This window comes from Phalaenopsis equestris, unplaced genomic scaffold, assembly GCF_001263595.1.
Source record: "Phalaenopsis equestris unplaced genomic scaffold, ASM126359v1 Scaffold000326, whole genome shotgun sequence".
NCBI lineage: Eukaryota > Viridiplantae > Streptophyta > Magnoliopsida > Asparagales > Orchidaceae > Phalaenopsis > Phalaenopsis equestris.
Window position 1 is genome coordinate 244234 of NW_018164768.1, and position 16900 is coordinate 261133.

The 16900-nt window shown below is 35.2% G+C and overlaps 3 protein-coding genes across 4 annotated transcripts in view; 2 read left to right on the forward strand and 1 right to left on the reverse strand.

Moving 5' to 3' along the window:
• Positions 1-279: 279 nt before the first annotated feature.
• Positions 280-2575, forward strand: LOC110025743 (bZIP transcription factor 27-like). The gene is made up of 3 exons (XM_020726375.1): positions 280-672; positions 767-844; positions 2297-2575. Exons 1-3 carry the CDS (start codon positions 337-339, stop codon positions 2369-2371), a joined length of 489 nt encoding a protein of 162 aa, XP_020582034.1. The 5' UTR covers positions 280-336; the 3' UTR covers positions 2372-2575.
• Positions 2576-6325: 3750 nt separating this feature from the next.
• On the reverse strand, positions 6326-14592 carry LOC110025730 (histone-binding protein MSI1-like). The gene is made up of 5 exons (XM_020726359.1): positions 13885-14592; positions 13611-13757; positions 10409-10533; positions 7620-7715; positions 6326-6764 (listed from the first exon to the last, which is right to left on the reverse strand). Exons 1-5 carry the CDS (start codon positions 14518-14520, stop codon positions 6545-6547), a joined length of 1224 nt encoding a protein of 407 aa, XP_020582018.1. The 5' UTR covers positions 14521-14592; the 3' UTR covers positions 6326-6544.
• Positions 14593-15782: 1190 nt separating this feature from the next.
• Positions 15783-16900, forward strand: part of LOC110025717 (mediator of RNA polymerase II transcription subunit 4) — a 1544-nt gene continuing 426 nt past the window's right edge. The window contains exon 1 of one of the 2 annotated variants that reach the window (XM_020726342.1): positions 15783-16900. This exon is cut by the window's right edge and continues 426 nt beyond it. In XM_020726342.1, coding sequence (XP_020582001.1) covers positions 15786-16900 — 1115 coding nt within the window. In that variant the 5' untranslated portion in view covers positions 15783-15785. The other variant, XM_020726343.1, reaches the window with a different exon arrangement.

Consider the following 16900-nt stretch of genomic DNA (forward strand, 5'->3'; position numbering starts at 1 on the left):
AAATATATCTATTTATACATAGTGATAATATTATATTTTTATTCATGTTTTTGAATGAGACGTATTTTTGGTATTTAAATATATAAGAATTTGTTTTATTAATTATTTGGGATTGATGTGCAATAATTTAATTGTATGATTAAGAATTTGTTTGAAATAGAAGAACTTGTCATCGTTTATTTTAGTATACAAATACAAATTTGGAGCGTATTAGTTTTTAATTTCAAGTTATAAAAGAACTTGTCATCGTTTCCATTTTCCCAAAAAGCTCAACATGGTCTGAAACTCTGAGACTCTCTCTCTCTCTCTCTGTCTGTCTACGCTATCTCTTTCACCATGGACGAAGTCTGGAAAGACATCGCTTTCTCCAATCTCCCTCCCAACCTCTCTTCCCCTCCCCTGTCCCTCCGCCACACTGCCGCCGCAGCCGCCTTCCACGACTTCCTCGCCGGAGATTTCGGAGACAACCGCCGTCCTCACTCGCCGGACCCGCTTCCCGCTCCTACTCTCTCCATCCCCTCCGGCAATCACACCAACGCCTTTCTTCCTCCCGCGCGCTGCGCCATCAGCCATCCGTCGGCTCCCGCCATCGCCGGCGGCGGTGGGGAACGCCGTTGGAAGAAGATGATAAAAAACAGAGAGTCGGCGGCACGGTCCAGGGCAAGAAAGAAGGCATCTTTCAAATCCCTTTCGTCTTTATTACCAATTCCTTATTCCAAGTTTACATTTTGATTTCTTTTTTATTATTATTTTGAAATTTTCAAAGGCTTATACGGACGAGCTGGAGATGGAAGTGGCTCATCTTGCACGGGAGAACGCCGCACTGAGGAGGGAGCAGGAGAAGGTAATCATATTCCAGGATTATTATTATCATTAGATTACAGACTTAAAATATTCCCTCACTATTTATATGTGGGCCCCGGAGTCTAAATTTAAAATAATTATCATTTATTTTAAAATTGAATTCTAATCATTTTGAATAATTTTTTTTTTTGACACTTAAAATAATTATCATTTATTTTAAAATTGAATTCTAATAATTTTGAATATTTTTTTTTGACACTTGTATAAATTTTGATCTTAAAACAGACTACTATAAATAATCCAAAACTATATTAACATTTTACTCATTATCATCATCAAGTAAAATTGTTGCATATGAATTCAGTATGTCAAATGTTCTTTCAACTTTGTTAAGTAGTTGGGCATGACGGTGAATGTATAGCTCTTATGTTGTAGAGTACCTACAAGATTATATTACAAATCATTCACTTAGATGACATCGATATTCATAACATGACTAATAATTTGTTTGTATTTGTGTAACCCCAATAAGATAGATAATATCGTCATTGTAGCACCAAAAATGCATCATGTTTCACTGACTAACGTAACACCATCATGTTAGCAGCTAACCCCCCTCTAAAGCAGAAGAAGTATAAATGAACTAATGATCAAATAAGGTGACATTCATCAAAACTTGATAAATAAGTATTTATATGTATTGATACATATTACGCAATTCTCTACTCATAATAGTCAGTACAAGTGTATCGTCAATAGCTTCCATTTCATTATGAAAGAAAGAGTATAATTATGATTTTGTACTAATATGTGGGTGACAACCTCATTCAACTATTGACAATTTGCTGACGACACAGTAGCTTATAAGAGAATATTAAATTATATGTAAACTCTTTCCTATTAATATGAAAGAGCTTGCACAAATGTTTATAAAGATATGCACCATAATTCCAAGAATTATTCGGAGCTGTTCAGCAAGAGTCATATTTCTCATGTCACAGGACATATATATGATGTCATCGATGTCACATATATGACATATCAAATTAAAGGAAAGATAATATTTTAATTTAATCCAATGATGAATCAGCTGTCAGTCTCATGTTCATATTGTCACATTATTGTGGCTATTATCATTACTACAAGAAAAACTTTTGAAAATATAATCTCTAATGTAGCTAATTTTGCAAAGCATGCTTGTCTGGTGAATCCTTTAATATCCGAGTAGTACCCCCACTTTGTACCGCTAGCAGTAGTTCATGTCAGTGAGTACCGCTAGTTCTACTTTTTTAGGAGTTGGAAGGCTTTCCCTATGGAGAAATAGGATCCCAAAGTTTTAAGCACTAGAATTTGAGAAATTGCAAGGTATAAGTGAGGGGCTATTGAATGAAATAAAATTTTTTTTTTCTTTTTTTATTACTATTTCAACCTGTAGTTGAGCCTAATTTGGCAAGGAATTAAATATTATTTGAATTGTTGGAATGGGCGACAGCTCAAGATGGCAATAGATGCTCAGGCGACGACGACCAAAGGGAAGTTGTTGCGAGCTTCAAGTTCTACATTTTGAAAAACTATATGTCTGTCTGTTTATCTATCTATATATGTATAAAGGAAAGACTCGAGGCTATTATAAGAGCCCACAACCACTCTTATGTGCTTTATTATTCGAGGTCCGCCTTCACTACCAACAACATGATCAGAGGGGGATTCGAACGTGTCCTGAGGGGACTTATGATCTTCAAAGAGATTGTTTTACCAAAAAGCCACTGCTAGCGGCATATATATATATAGTGAATAAATGGTGAGCACCAAAAAGCCACTGCTAGCGGCATATATATATATATATATAGTGAATAAATGGTGAGCTATATCAGCTTATTGTAAATATAAAAAGTAAATACAATTAATCAACATAACCCTTTTTTTATTATTAAGATATTTTTGTGAGTTTTGGTAAGTAGAGTTTTTTTTGCTATTATGTTAGTATTGATGAGTGGTATTAGGAGTATTGATGCAGCGCCTAGTTGTATCCAAATAAAATTTATGATTGGTTTACGTTTTGCACCCAAAAAAAAACCCAACCGAAGCCTGAGTCTGTGGGCCCACCGAATCTCGGTGTTTGTTCCACATGCAGCGATTCAATGGGAGACAATTTAATAAATGGGGGAAAAAGAGGCACGTAGAAAGCAAAAAGAATATTTGCTGGGCCTGAGTTGTGTAAGTGTGTCAACTCGGTTCGATTTATGATTGGCTTCTGAACTGAGCGCCATGAGCTAGTGAAGCCCAAGTTTAGTTTAGATTTGAAGCCAAAGTTGTGTAAGTGGCGTTAGTTTAAAAAAAAAATTATTATATAAAATATATTTAAAATATATTAAAATATATTAAAATATATTAAATTTAAAGATTTTATCTTTAAATTATTAAAAATATTGAGTATAAAATTATATTTTATATTAAATGATTTATTATTATTATTTTTTAATTGATCCTTATAATAATTATTTTATTATTATATTATTTTAAATTATTACAATCTTCTAAACTTTTAGAATTTGATAAAATTAATGAAGCTCAAATCGAGAGTAGTTTGGGCTCAACCGGCTCGTTTACATTTTTAATGGAGCCTGTGCGGATGGGAAAAAAATTGCGTACGTCAAGGAGTACGCATCTCTGCTTACATAATAGTGTATACGGGAGTTACATGGGAGTTATATGGGAGTTACAAGCGTGTACACGAGAGTTACATAGGAGTTACAAGCCTGTATAATTGTTACAACGGAGTTACACGGGATTTACACAGGAGGTTACACGGGAGGTACAACAGGTTATAACCCTCTTGTAACTCTCATATAACTCCCATGTATACTATTATGTACGCAGAGATGCGCACCCCTTGACGTACGCAAATTTTTTCCGTGCGGATGAGATCACGTCTCAGATGATTGTGGAGTTCCTCTTGCATTGAGATGTCTTATATTTGAATCTCATCAATCCCAACAATAATTGTGGGGCCCACTTGCCTGCACTTTTCTCCTTACAAAAAATTTTGTGTTCTCTGATAGAAAATAATTATGTGTGACATTATATACATACTTTACAAAATATATATAACAAATATGACATATAAAGCATATTATGCGGTGTCCGAATATTATTTTGGGCTTTTGACTCTTAGGAATTGATGGGGGCCCACTTTGGGCTCAGATGTCAACTCAATCGTTTCGAACCTGCTACAGTATGATCGCTTCCTTCCTAAAATTACCATCACCGGCACCACGAGTGCCTTGAGCTTCCTGCTGCGAGGTATCTATACGAATCTTAAAGTTTGCGAAAGATCCATGGCGGTGGTCGATTGTTAATTCATCCAAGAAAATTTACTTTTAGAAAAAAAATTCTTTTTTTAGGAAAAATTATAATATTTTGTTTAATTATAATACATTTTATTTAATATAAAAATCATAAGAAAATATGACCGTACAGTCATGATCGCTTCCTTCCAAAATGTCATGAGAAGAAGTGTTAAAAAGGTACCTTGATTTTTATAGAAGTAATATAGTCCCTAGGGCTGTCAGAATGAAGAATAACACTAATTAAGTTAACGAGTCAAATATGAGCAATAAGAATAAATATTTATTCGTTCATGTTGAACTCGGTTCGATTTATGATTGGCTTCTGAACTGAGCGCCATGAGCTAGTGAAGCCCAAGTTTAGTTTAGATTTGAAGCCAAAGTTGTGTAAGTGGCGTTAGTTTAAAAAAAAAATTATTATATAAAATATATTTAAAATATATTAAAATATATTAAAATATATTAAATTTAAAGATTTTATCTTTAAATTATTAAAAATATTGAGTATAAAATTATATTTTATATTAAATGATTTATTATTATTATTTTTTAATTGATCCTTATAATAATTATTTTATTATTATATTATTTTAAATTATTACAATCTTCTAAACTTTTAGAATTTGATAAAATTAATGAAGCTCAAATCGAGAGTAGTTTGGGCTCAACCGGCTCGTTTACATTTTTAATGGAGCCTGTGCGGATGGGAAAAAAATTGCGTACGTCAAGGAGTACGCATCTCTGCTTACATAATAGTGTATACGGGAGTTACATGGGAGTTATATGGGAGTTACAAGCGTGTACACGAGAGTTACATAGGAGTTACAAGTCTGTATAATTGTTACAGCGGGGTTACACGGGATTTACACAGGAGGTTACACGGGAGGTACAACAGGTTATAACCCCCTTGTAACTCTCATATAACTCCCATGTACACTATTATGTACGCAGAGATGCGCACCCCTTGACGTACGCAAATTTTTTCCGTGCAGATGAGATCACTTCTCAGATGATTGTGGAGTTCCTCTTGCATTGAGATGTCTTATATTTGAATCTCATCAATCCCAACAATAATTGTGGGGCCCACTTGCCTCGCACTTTTCTCCTTACAAAAAATTTTGTGTTCACTAATAGAAAATTACTTTACAAAATATATATAACAAATATGACATATAAAGCATATTATGCGGTGTCCGAATATTATTTTGGGCTTTTGACTCTTAGGAATTGATGGGGGCCCACTTTGGGCTCAGATGTCAACTCAATCGTTTCGAACCTGCTACAGTATGATCGCTTCCTTTTGGGCTCAGATGTCAACTCAATCGTTTCGAACCTGTTACAGTATGATCGCTCCCTAAACCCTAAACCCTAAAATTACCATCACCGGCACCACGAGTGCCTTGAGCTTCCTGCTGCGAGGTATCTATACGAATCTTAAAGTTTGCGAAAGATCCATGGCGGTGGTCGATTGTTAATTCATCCAAGAAAATTTACTTTTAGAAAAAAAATTCTTTTTTTAGGAAAAATTATAATATTTTGTTTAATTATAATACATTTTATTTAATATAAAAATCATAAGAAAATATGACCGTACAGTCATGATCGCTTCCTTCCAAAATGTCATGAGAAGAAGTGTTAAAAAGGTACCTTGATTTTTATAGGAGAAATATAGTCCCTAGGGCTGTCAGAACGAAGAAAAAATTCTGGTTAAGTTAACGAATCAAATATGAGCAACATGAATAAAGTATTATTTTTAAAAAAAATTAATTGACTACAAAACTACAAAGATTTATAATTAAATAAAATAAAAATTATTAAATTAGATTCAAATGATGTTTTAAATCTTGCCTCAATCCTTAATATCTGATGGCTACGTGATTAGGGTTGTCAAAAAGACTCTTTGTCCATGAACAGCTCGTGTTCGGCACGCTAAGCAAATGAGCCGAACACGAACACACTTTTTGAGCTCGAAATATAAACAAGCCGAACACGAGTTGAGATTGGGCTCGCTCGAGTTCAACTCGTTTACACCCCTAATTGTCCCAGGCTCTTTTAATATGAATTAAAATGAAGGATTACTTTAACCCCCAATAAAAAAATCTCAAGACAAATTTGACATTTTTATAACTTTGGGGACTAAAATGACCCATCTAATTATTTCAACTTGTGAACTTATAGATTCAATTCAACAAGTGTAGGCTCACAGATTCTCAACAAACATATGGATTCTGATATTAAATATCTTAAAATCATATGAATACAATAACACCAAAAAACAGGAAGGTCTTATGTTCTTAAACATCTGATTGACTGCAAGAACTCTATATATTGATGTATATGTTCATTCAAGCATACCTGGTTGGGGAGTTGGAGGAAGAAGCTTAGCTGATAGCCTATGCCTCACCATCACTTTCATTGTCATAAAAATTACGGTATATGCTCTCCGCCACCTGCCAGACCTGCAAAATATTATCCTCGGCGACGCTGGCGATCACCCATGGCTCCTCAGGGTTCCAGGAGAACTCCGATATCTTTGCAGTGTGCCCTCCATGTACAAAAAGCAGCTCTGGAGGCCCATCCGACGCATCCCCTTCAGTTTGCTCATCACCAATTCTGACAAAAAATTTTTTTTTTTTAATCATCGAATGATATTAGTATGATGATGAGATTTCACTTCAAAAAATACACATCTTCAACACATGATTAAAATATCTACACAGCATTTATAGAAATGAGGTCCGAAATTAATTTTGAAGGTGGTGTTGGATTCGCTTCAATTATTATTTTTTATCTTGAAGCTGCTTTGTAAGCTCTTGCCACATGCAAATATGGAGTTCTTGAGCTTTGATGATGTTGACGAGCATGAAAGAAGTGTAAGGAGGCTGTGAAGCCCAGAGCTTCACTGTATACAAAGGGATTAGAGTCCATTTTAAATAGTGAAGATTGAACAAGATGTAATGTTCAGGAGGAACAAGGTTCCTCCAAATAATTGTTCAATTGGCCTCTAGGACTGACTGGCCAATAACCCTAAACATAGCCAACACCGAAAGCCATTATTTTTTACATTTATACCACTCAAATCTTTCATATTACATCAAAAATACCACCACTTCAACTTAAAAGTGAAATACAGTTTTTTTTTCAAGAAAGGTCAGGTTTCATGTATGTAAAAATTGAAGCTTAGGTGTTAGACATGTAAAATACATAGGAATTAAGAGGCATGTATGTAAATCTTCCCATGACATAAGTATCATCATTGATAAAACCAAACCAGATGCCATCAGAGAGCCATCTAGAAAAATTTGTATTATCTAAATGCCAGGTTTTATTCAAGTCTGCAAGACATGACAAAAAAATGCCCTTATTTCTTTTTGTATGTCAGTTAAATGAGTATGCCACTGCTTTAATAAATAAGGCAGTAGAGTGAAATAGTACAAAACTATCCACATCCATCACTGAGAAACTTACCGGCAAAGATCCCAAAGCATCAGTTTTTTATCCTCAGAAGATGAGGCCAACAAAGTTTCACGATGAGGGCTCCATTCAACTTGAAGGACAGGTCCTCTGAAAATATTTAAATCAGTGAGATTAACCATTGTTGACTTGGTAAGAAATCACATCAAAAGCATGGTGTCATTGACAAACTTAAATAGAATCAAACAGTGGAGCATCATAAATCATGTACTTGACTCTGACTAGCATACACAAATACAAGCAAGAACATACGCATTAGAAATTGGGCTAAATTTATGGGCAAGCGAAGGAATCCAAACAACTTTGTTATCCGAACCATCCAAATAATATTCTTTTCTTCCAATCGCAATCCCATAAGCAAATATAATAAAACAGATTTAGGTTTAGCTAAATGTACCAACCAAGATATTGCGACACCTGGCCAATGGATAAATATATGTCAGCTCACCTAGGCTGCATGCAAGCAAGATCATGGGAAACGGAGGACCAGCAAGGCAATGCCTCAAGTTCAAAGATGCTAAATGCATTAATCAACGGAGGATTTAGATTATATTCTTTTAATTAATGCTAAATGCATTGATCAACTCTGTACTTCTCCATCAAACCTCTCAATAAATGTATAGCTTCCATAGTAGACCTGCCCGACATTAATCCAAACTGGTTATGAGAAATCTTTGTAATACGTCTCAACCTTTGTTCAATTATCCTCTCTCATAATTTTAAAATATGATACATACACACTCTTGTGCATCCCCTTTACTCATAAAAATGGGGACTAGTTTTCAAAATAATATTAAATAGTTTACTAAAACCAAGAAACTCCCAAATCTCCTAAATATTTTCGCACTTCAATTGGGATATCATCAGGTCCTACAGAATTTCCACACTTGGTTTTCTTTAAATCCTCATCAACTTTTTTGTTACTAATGCGACAATAAAAATGAAATATTTTATTATTATTAAAGATATTAAGATCATTAAAGTTGATCGTATTCTTAGAAACTTTATTGAAAAATTTATTAAAATAACTCACCTATGTTGAATATCTTTTTCTAAGAAAAACATTTTTTATTTTCATTTTTAATACACTTTACTTGAGTTAAGTATTTACTTTTTTTTTCTTTGTTTGGCTAGTTTATACATTTATTTTTCATCATCTTTAGTATCTAATCTATTAAAAAGTTCACTAAAGCATAATTATTAGCGTCACAGATTATTTTCTTAAACTTCCTACGAGTCATTTTAAAATTTTCCCAGTTCTCTAAACTTTTATTTTTAAACTAATTTTTATAACATAACTTCTTCTATTTTATTTTTTATTGCACGTTATTATTCCACCACCAATTATTTTTATTTATAGAAACTTTTCCTTTTGATTCTCCAAATACATCTTTGTCACTTCTTTAATAGTGTTTGTTCACATAGAATTTGCTTCTTCATAAACATTCCAGATCTTGCAATATTGAATTTGATCATAAAAATATATATTTTTTTGTGTGTTTTAGGTGCCCCCATCTAATCTATGACAACGAGTCCCTAGTATTTTTTATTTTACAACTCTTCATCTTAAAATCCAGAAGAATAATCAATGTTGAGTACTTAAATCCTCATTTGGAATGACCTTACAATCTTTATATTCTCGAAGATCTCTTCTTCTTATAAGAAAATAATCAATTTGTGTTTTATTAGATTCATTTTTATAAGTAATAATATGTAATTCTTTTCTTGAATAAAATATTAACAAAAACAAAAACATACGCTAAAGCAAAATCTAATATGACTCTACTTTCTTCATTAATCACTTCAAAACCGCAACCAGCGTGAATATTTTTAAAATCTTTCATCACTCAACGGACATATCCATTTAAATTTCCTCAAATAAAAATTCTTTCTTCAAGAGACATCATTTGTAATAAGTTTTCTACATCATTCCAATTTTTTTTCTTAAAACCTATATCTAAATCTACTTGAGCAGCATAAACACTTGGAATATTAAAAATTTTAATATCAACAATAATCTTAAGGGATATAATTATAGCTTCAATTCTATTAATTTTTATAACATTATCTTTCAAACTCTTATCTACAATTATACCTACACCATTTCTAGTGCGACTCTTATCTGAATATCAAAGTGTAAAACTTAAGTTATCAATCTCCTTAATTTTTTCTTCAACTCATTTAGTTTCTTGAATACATAAGATATTTATCTTCCGATAAATCATAGTATTAATTAATTTCATTAATTTACTTGTAAGAGTAGCTATATTCCAAGATCTTATCATGTTATTATTATCATGAATTAACTTCTTTACCCGCATTTGTCCATAATGTGGGAACCCTTGCTTATTTGACACTACACCCGTGCGCCGGTGTAGCAGTCTTTGCATATTTTTCAATGTATTCAGATCATACAGAGTGTCGCTTCCAAGGGACGTCATAGCATTAGACAATGATCAAAACGATTCATGTCATAATAATTCAATAAATTTTATGCTGGTTGCCGACAACGTAATGCAACTCTTCACTTTTCACATCCAGGACTTGGGAACCAGCATTAGCAGTGTTAAACGCCAAGAGTAATGAAAGAAAATTAATAATCACATTAAAACCAAGGAAATGCATTGCTAGGCCTGAGATTGGCTATTAAAGAGAGAAGATTTAAAGCTAAAATAATTCCACTCCATTAATTTTAGAATATAGCAAATAATACATAAAAGAAGCATGGTTAATTTCATGGATAAGTTTACTAGTTCATAAAGAAGTACAAATGGAGCACATACGTGTGATTATAGAAAGTGTGCAAACCCAATGACAGCTTCCGTAAATCAAATAGTTTAATATTTGTGTCCGCTGATGCAGTTGCGAGAAGCCACTCATTAAATGGGTTAAATGATAAACTGTTAACCTGGGAGAAAAAAATAAAGTTAATCAATGTTACGCTTATCTTCAAGTACATGCAATGAAAATGAATAAAGCAATGAAGCGGCAAAATTCCGTAATGCAGGGAGATAAAAAAAAAAAGACAATCAACCAAGTGTTTTAGACTGCGAGAGCATCTTTATAGGCATCCAAAAGGCAGATATAGCCATAGTACAATGTAAATGGATTTAAACATATAATAATGCAGCTTATTTGAACTATGAAAAACTTCGTCACAGTCATAGGATTGCAAAAACTATAACCTTACCGGGAAGGCAATGAAAGAATAAACCGATGACAAATATGTCCAAAACTAAGCAAATTACCTCCATAGAACCAAAGATGGCATGTGGCAAACTATGTGAGTGCAAAAAGAATATTTATTTATGCAACCAACAACAACATAAATCTAAAATAAATAAATTCATAAAGTATTGTAACTAAGATTGATGGAAGCAAAAATTCATAAAGTATTGTAACTAATAACCCGTAGACAAAACAGTATGATGGAAGCCAAAATATATAATGAAGTTGCGATTAAAATTGATCAAAAGTCAACTAAAATGAAAGAATATTCGAGTCATTGTATATTTTTGATTAACTATATTAATTTAATGCTAAATTCTCTTTGGGTCATTCCCAATAAAAAAAATGAATGCCATGAAACACTTAGAACTTGATGAAAAAAAGAAGATAAGAAGAGAAACAGATGATTTTTATATATATAATAAATGGCGTGAAAACTATCTAATATCAAAATCTGTTTATCTAAAGTAAAGTTTGCAAACTTATATATATATATTACTTAAACAAACGGGCTACCAATGATCAATATAAACAGAAAAATGACTGCAAAGAATAGGATGAAGAATCTGGACGAAAGCTATATCACTATAAAGAACAACATGACAAAAATGTATGCAAGAGAGTATATATGTAGCAGAGAAGGGGATGGTGTTGAGTCAGAGCAAGTCCAAAACAAGTTGGGGGCACATCATAGGTATGCTGAGAGATGCCTTGCCCATAGCTCGCTATTTTTTTCCCCCCAAGGAGGTGGAATTGATTTTAGCATGTGATACAAATGTCAGGTACAAAACATAGAAATGGCCAACACTGATAGAAAACTCTTAAAGTGATCAATTTTGGCATCATTGGGTCCGTCTCATGTGTCAGTGAGTTTGACTGTTAAGTTTGTTGAAATTAGAGTTTTGGATTATTTTTAATTTGAGTTTGAACATTTCTTAAACATAAAATACCTCGAGATTCACATCATGTCTCGAGATTCGTGTCAAATACTGAAAATTTGCTGATGACGTATCAAACATAAATCACCATCTACCTCACATGCAAACTGCACCTTGCTTGCTTTTTCTATTGCTCCCAAATTTGATCAAACTTCTAGCATAAATTTTCTGTCTCATAACCCTCTCCTGTTACTCTCCTAAAGAACACCATTATCACAAATCACTTCAACGAGTAACCATTAACCACTCATCAATGCAACCAACTTCAAGCCAACAACATATTGCTAGCCATTTCAACAGTTAACGTTCACCTTTTTACCAAGGGTTTTCTCAATTCCCAATTATCAATTAAAATTTAATAGGTGTCCATCTCAAGGCACAGTTCGTCTGAAAAATTTGGCAATATAATGAAGATCAACATTATCTTTCACATCACAAATATTATATATGTGGTTCTCAATATTATCCTTCAATGAACACTACCATTCATATTACTCATGTGCATAAGATGGTGTATCTTATCAAATTCATCAATCAGTTTTTATAAACCATTTGATAAGTATGCCATTAATCAAGCCCAGCCAAGTATAAGTATTCAGTATATAACAATTTTTTACCCATTGATCTATCTTCATCGGAGTTATTACCCAAATATCATATCACTAAGACAAAAAAAAACAGTAATGACCACATTACATATGCTATTCTGATAATTATAATTTATTTCAACCACACCTAGTAGAAATTGAATATGAATTGTACCTCAATCATCACATAATTCATCGCTGATCCACATTGCATGGCTTTTACATGTATACAAAGCTTGGAGCTACCTAACACCTAAGCCTGGAAATCTTTGAGTACTTTTGACTTCTTCATTCTGTTCATGCATTGCATGGTCATTTCATCCATCAGGTAATCAAAGAGGAAGACTTTCTCTGCCTTAATGACCTCTTATAATCTCGTCAACTAAAGCTCTTTTCCTAGTAAAATGAAGTGATGCTGTACAAATAAAATGATCTAGCCCAAAAAGATCAAAATTCTATCGATCAGTTAAACAAAACATAAAGGAGAATAATCAAACCAATTTTCAGTTATTTCTATTGCCATATTTAATAATGGTTGTTTTTTTTTATTTAATTTATTAAGTTGAATAACCTTCTTTGGATAATAATATATTTAATATTAAATATTTGTTTATGATTAAATTTTTATTTTAAATATGAGAGCTTACAATTTAACCTATCCTTCCTATTCTTTTACTCTCTCTTTAAGCAGAGATTATTGGCTCCTAATTGAACAACTTTAATGAATGGAAGCTATTTCGACAGCCAGTCAAATCTTGCTTATCTTTTGATCCAAATTGTGTGCCCGCTGCTCTTTCTTCTTGCCCTTCCATCGCACCACCAGAAAGCAAGTTTAAATGCAATTTCAATATCTTTGAATTGATTAGGAATTTAAAATTTATTTTATCGGTAAAAATGTACTTTTGAATCATTTAAGGTTTAAATTTGAATTATTAGGATTGGATTTAGTTTAGACAGGTTTAGATTTCAATTTACATGTTTCCTCTCATCTTCTAGCATTACACAGTGGAAGACTTATAGAAATAAAGATTCAAGGAATGCAATTGATTATGATTAAATAAATTGAATCGAGAATTTTCCTAAACTTCCCTTGACCGTGAAATATTGCTTTCTTTCTCCTTCTCCATCGGGTTTCTTTCTCCTAGTGTCTGAATTCCCCTTCTTGCTACCCACATCTACATCAGAGACACTGTGAAAAAAGATAATCATGCTAAAATGACATGTCGCATAACCTCGTCTTCATGAACTAAAAGTGAATGCTCGGGTTTTCTTGATGAACGCAAGTCCCACAGCATCAAACGATGATCATCGCCAACAGAACCAAACATATTATCATTCTCAGAGTGCCATTCAACGTCTTCAACTGCGGCCTCATGAGCCTGTAAATATGAACAAAAAACAGAACATTGAAAATTTGGCTCTCTACAAAATAATCAGCTACAAGTGCTGGCTGAAAAAAAAATGCCCTGTGGACAGACCAGCAGTGCGAATTTCCTCGTCAATTACCTCAAAGACCGCGTTGCAATCAAGATTCTTCTCATTTGAAGCAATGCCAACGTCCCAGAGACAAATCTTATAATCATAGGAGCCACTCAAAAGGTATCCTTCTCTTCTTGAGCTCCATGCTAGGCCATAACCTTCAGTTTGATGTCCTCTCAACACGAAATCAGGTCTGCAAGTGTCCCCCTCCGGCGGGATCATCGGCCGCTTTCCGGAGTCAAATACGTGCACCTCCGGCCCACATGTCTTCGTTGCAATCAGCGAAGGCTTCTGTGGCATGTACCTCGCTCGGTTCACCTCCCCCTCGTGGCTGATCCTCTGTTCGATCCGGACGTTGGGAAGCGGCGCCAAAGGCAAGTTCAGCGGAGGCTCGCTGGAGAGATGGGAAGGTGAGGGGAACTGAACAGCTGAGATCAACAAGAAGTTGGGCGTATCGTCCGAAGTGTGCGTGCCTAATACGAGGCGCTGGATCGTAGAGAAAGAGGATGAATGGGAGGAGGATGAAGAGGGAAGCCATTGGACTGTGAGCGAAGGCCATTCGAGGGCGTGAGAAATGACGAGGTCATACAGGTATGGGCTGTTTTTCTTCCACACTCTGAACTCCTCCGCCGCCGAAGCTTCTCCGTCCTCGGGTAACAACATTTTCCTATCTCCCACCTTTCGTCCCTCCCGCCAAAATCCGCAGAAGAGACTAGGGTTTCTTAGATTAATTGTGACCGGAGCTTCCCTTGGACATTTTGTTTTTGTATATTTTTTTTTTAAAGGGGCATTTGCATACATGCACAAAATTTTTATGTATTTGCATATCTCCTACTTATACTCCCATATTTATACACAAAGCACTCACATCTTTAATATTTCTATTAAAAATAGGATTATTATTAATTTTTAAAAATAAAATACATATTTTCCTATATCAATTTGAAATATTATTGTACGGCGCATAAAAATATAAAAATTTTTGTGCAAGATATATAAATACATAAGATTTATGTGCTATGTATGCAAATTTTTTTTAAAAAAAGAATTTAGTATATAACACACAATTATTATGAGTTTATACTTCTAATATCTAAAATTAGATATTTATATTCACAACATGTTAATTTTATTCTCTTGTCCAATAAAAAATGTATTCCACTTTTAAGAACTTAATAAGAGCAACTATTGAATTCAAAATTAATGGAAGACACAAACAAGGAATAGAGCTTAAAAGAGAGGAAAAGAGCACGATAATGAACATTAAAATTGCATTTTTTTTATAAAATGGGCATCATATTTATAGGTAAGGGTTTGACAAATTTACACTCTTTACCCCTACTAAAATAAAATTATTATGTCAATATGGTGTATTTTTTATAATACCCATTAGTAAGCCCGAGAGCCTGAGAAGACACCTGCTCGAGTGTTTGATCGGGGCGCCGTTGTATACGGGCTGGTAGGGGGGATCGTCTCGTCTCTCCGGTCTGTCTCAGTGAGTCATGTGATAGAGATTGTACCAAAACTTCGGTCAAAGTACCATTTGAATGAATCTCTAACTGTCATTAGTCATGATGTTGGATTTTGGGGCCCTAGTTTGCTTCATTATATTATCTCTTAAATGTTGAATTTTATTGAGAATCATGTTATCATGTTTTTATGTGCAATAGTATTTTGTTATAATATTAAATATTTGATCGTTATATTTGTGTGCATGAAAGTTGAGTTTGTTTATATACTAAATATGTAAATATCTAAAAATTGTATGCATGTTTGTATATATTAGTGGGATAAATAGTGAATTTTGTGTTTTTTGTTTGTAACCAAAACAATTTTATTTTAAAAATCATTAAAACAAAAATTACAAGTTTTTATTAATTAATCATTCTTTTCCTTCTTGCCTAATCAAGTCATTATAACCAAGACATATGAGAGAGAGAGAGAGAGAGAGAGAGAGAGTTGGTGCGATGCTACAGAGCCACGCGCCGGCGACCGTGCCGTCACCGGCGAGACTAGGCCTCCCTAACGCAACATCTCCATCTCTTCCCTCCCAAGCCCCTAACCCTAACCCTACTTCAAAGTCCGCTCCTTTCTCCGCCCCTACCGCGGCTACCCCCAACCCCGTCACTACCTCTTCATCCCTCCTCTCCCTCCTCCCTCCCCTTCCTCGAGCCCAAGCCCTTCTCCTTCAGATGGCTTTACTCGCCGGCAAGCTCTTCGAAGTTTCTTCCCATCGCGCCCTTTGGGCCTCCGCCCGCTCTGGCGGCCCGCCAATCTTCCTTTCCGGCGCCCAGTCTCAACCTTTATCCCTCGATCCTCGCCATCCTTCACCTCCCACCACAACCAAAGAGGTCCTTTCTCTCTTCACCTCCTTCCAGACTCAGCTTTTCGAGGCCGTGGCCGAGCTACAGGAGATCCTCGATCTACAAGACTCTAAGGTGAATATCGCTCGCGAGGTCCGCAACAAGGACACCGCCCTCCTCTCTTTCACGCGCAAACTCCATGATGCCGAGCAGGTTCTCGACCGCCTCCTCGACGATTACTCTGACTATCGCCGAGATCCCAAGCGCATAAAGGGTGAACCCGGTGATGCCGACTACCAATCCTCTCTACACTCCTCTCTGGATCTGAACGAAATTTTGGCTCTTGCCCACCGAATCAGCTATACTACATTCGCCCCGCCGGAGCACGGCGCGGGCTTGGCGCCTTTGCGGGGTGCCCTACCTCCGGCGCCGCAGGATAACGAGATGCGCGCCTCTCAATTGTATCATTTTGCCGATCTTGATGTTGGGGTCCCAAAGAAGCCCCCAGAGGCGAAGGAGGGGACTGCAGAGAAGATCACGGAATCCCTCATCGAGCCCACTCCGCCAAGGGAGGAGGCTGCCATGCCTGTTCTTCCGCCAATGTTGCCCATCACCGTGCCACCTGGATGGAAGAAGGGGATGCCAGTGGAGCTTCCCCTCGAGCTTCCACTTGTGCCGCCTGGTTGGAAGCCTGGTGACCCTGTACCATTACCGCCACTGGAAGGGGGTGTAGTCGGTAA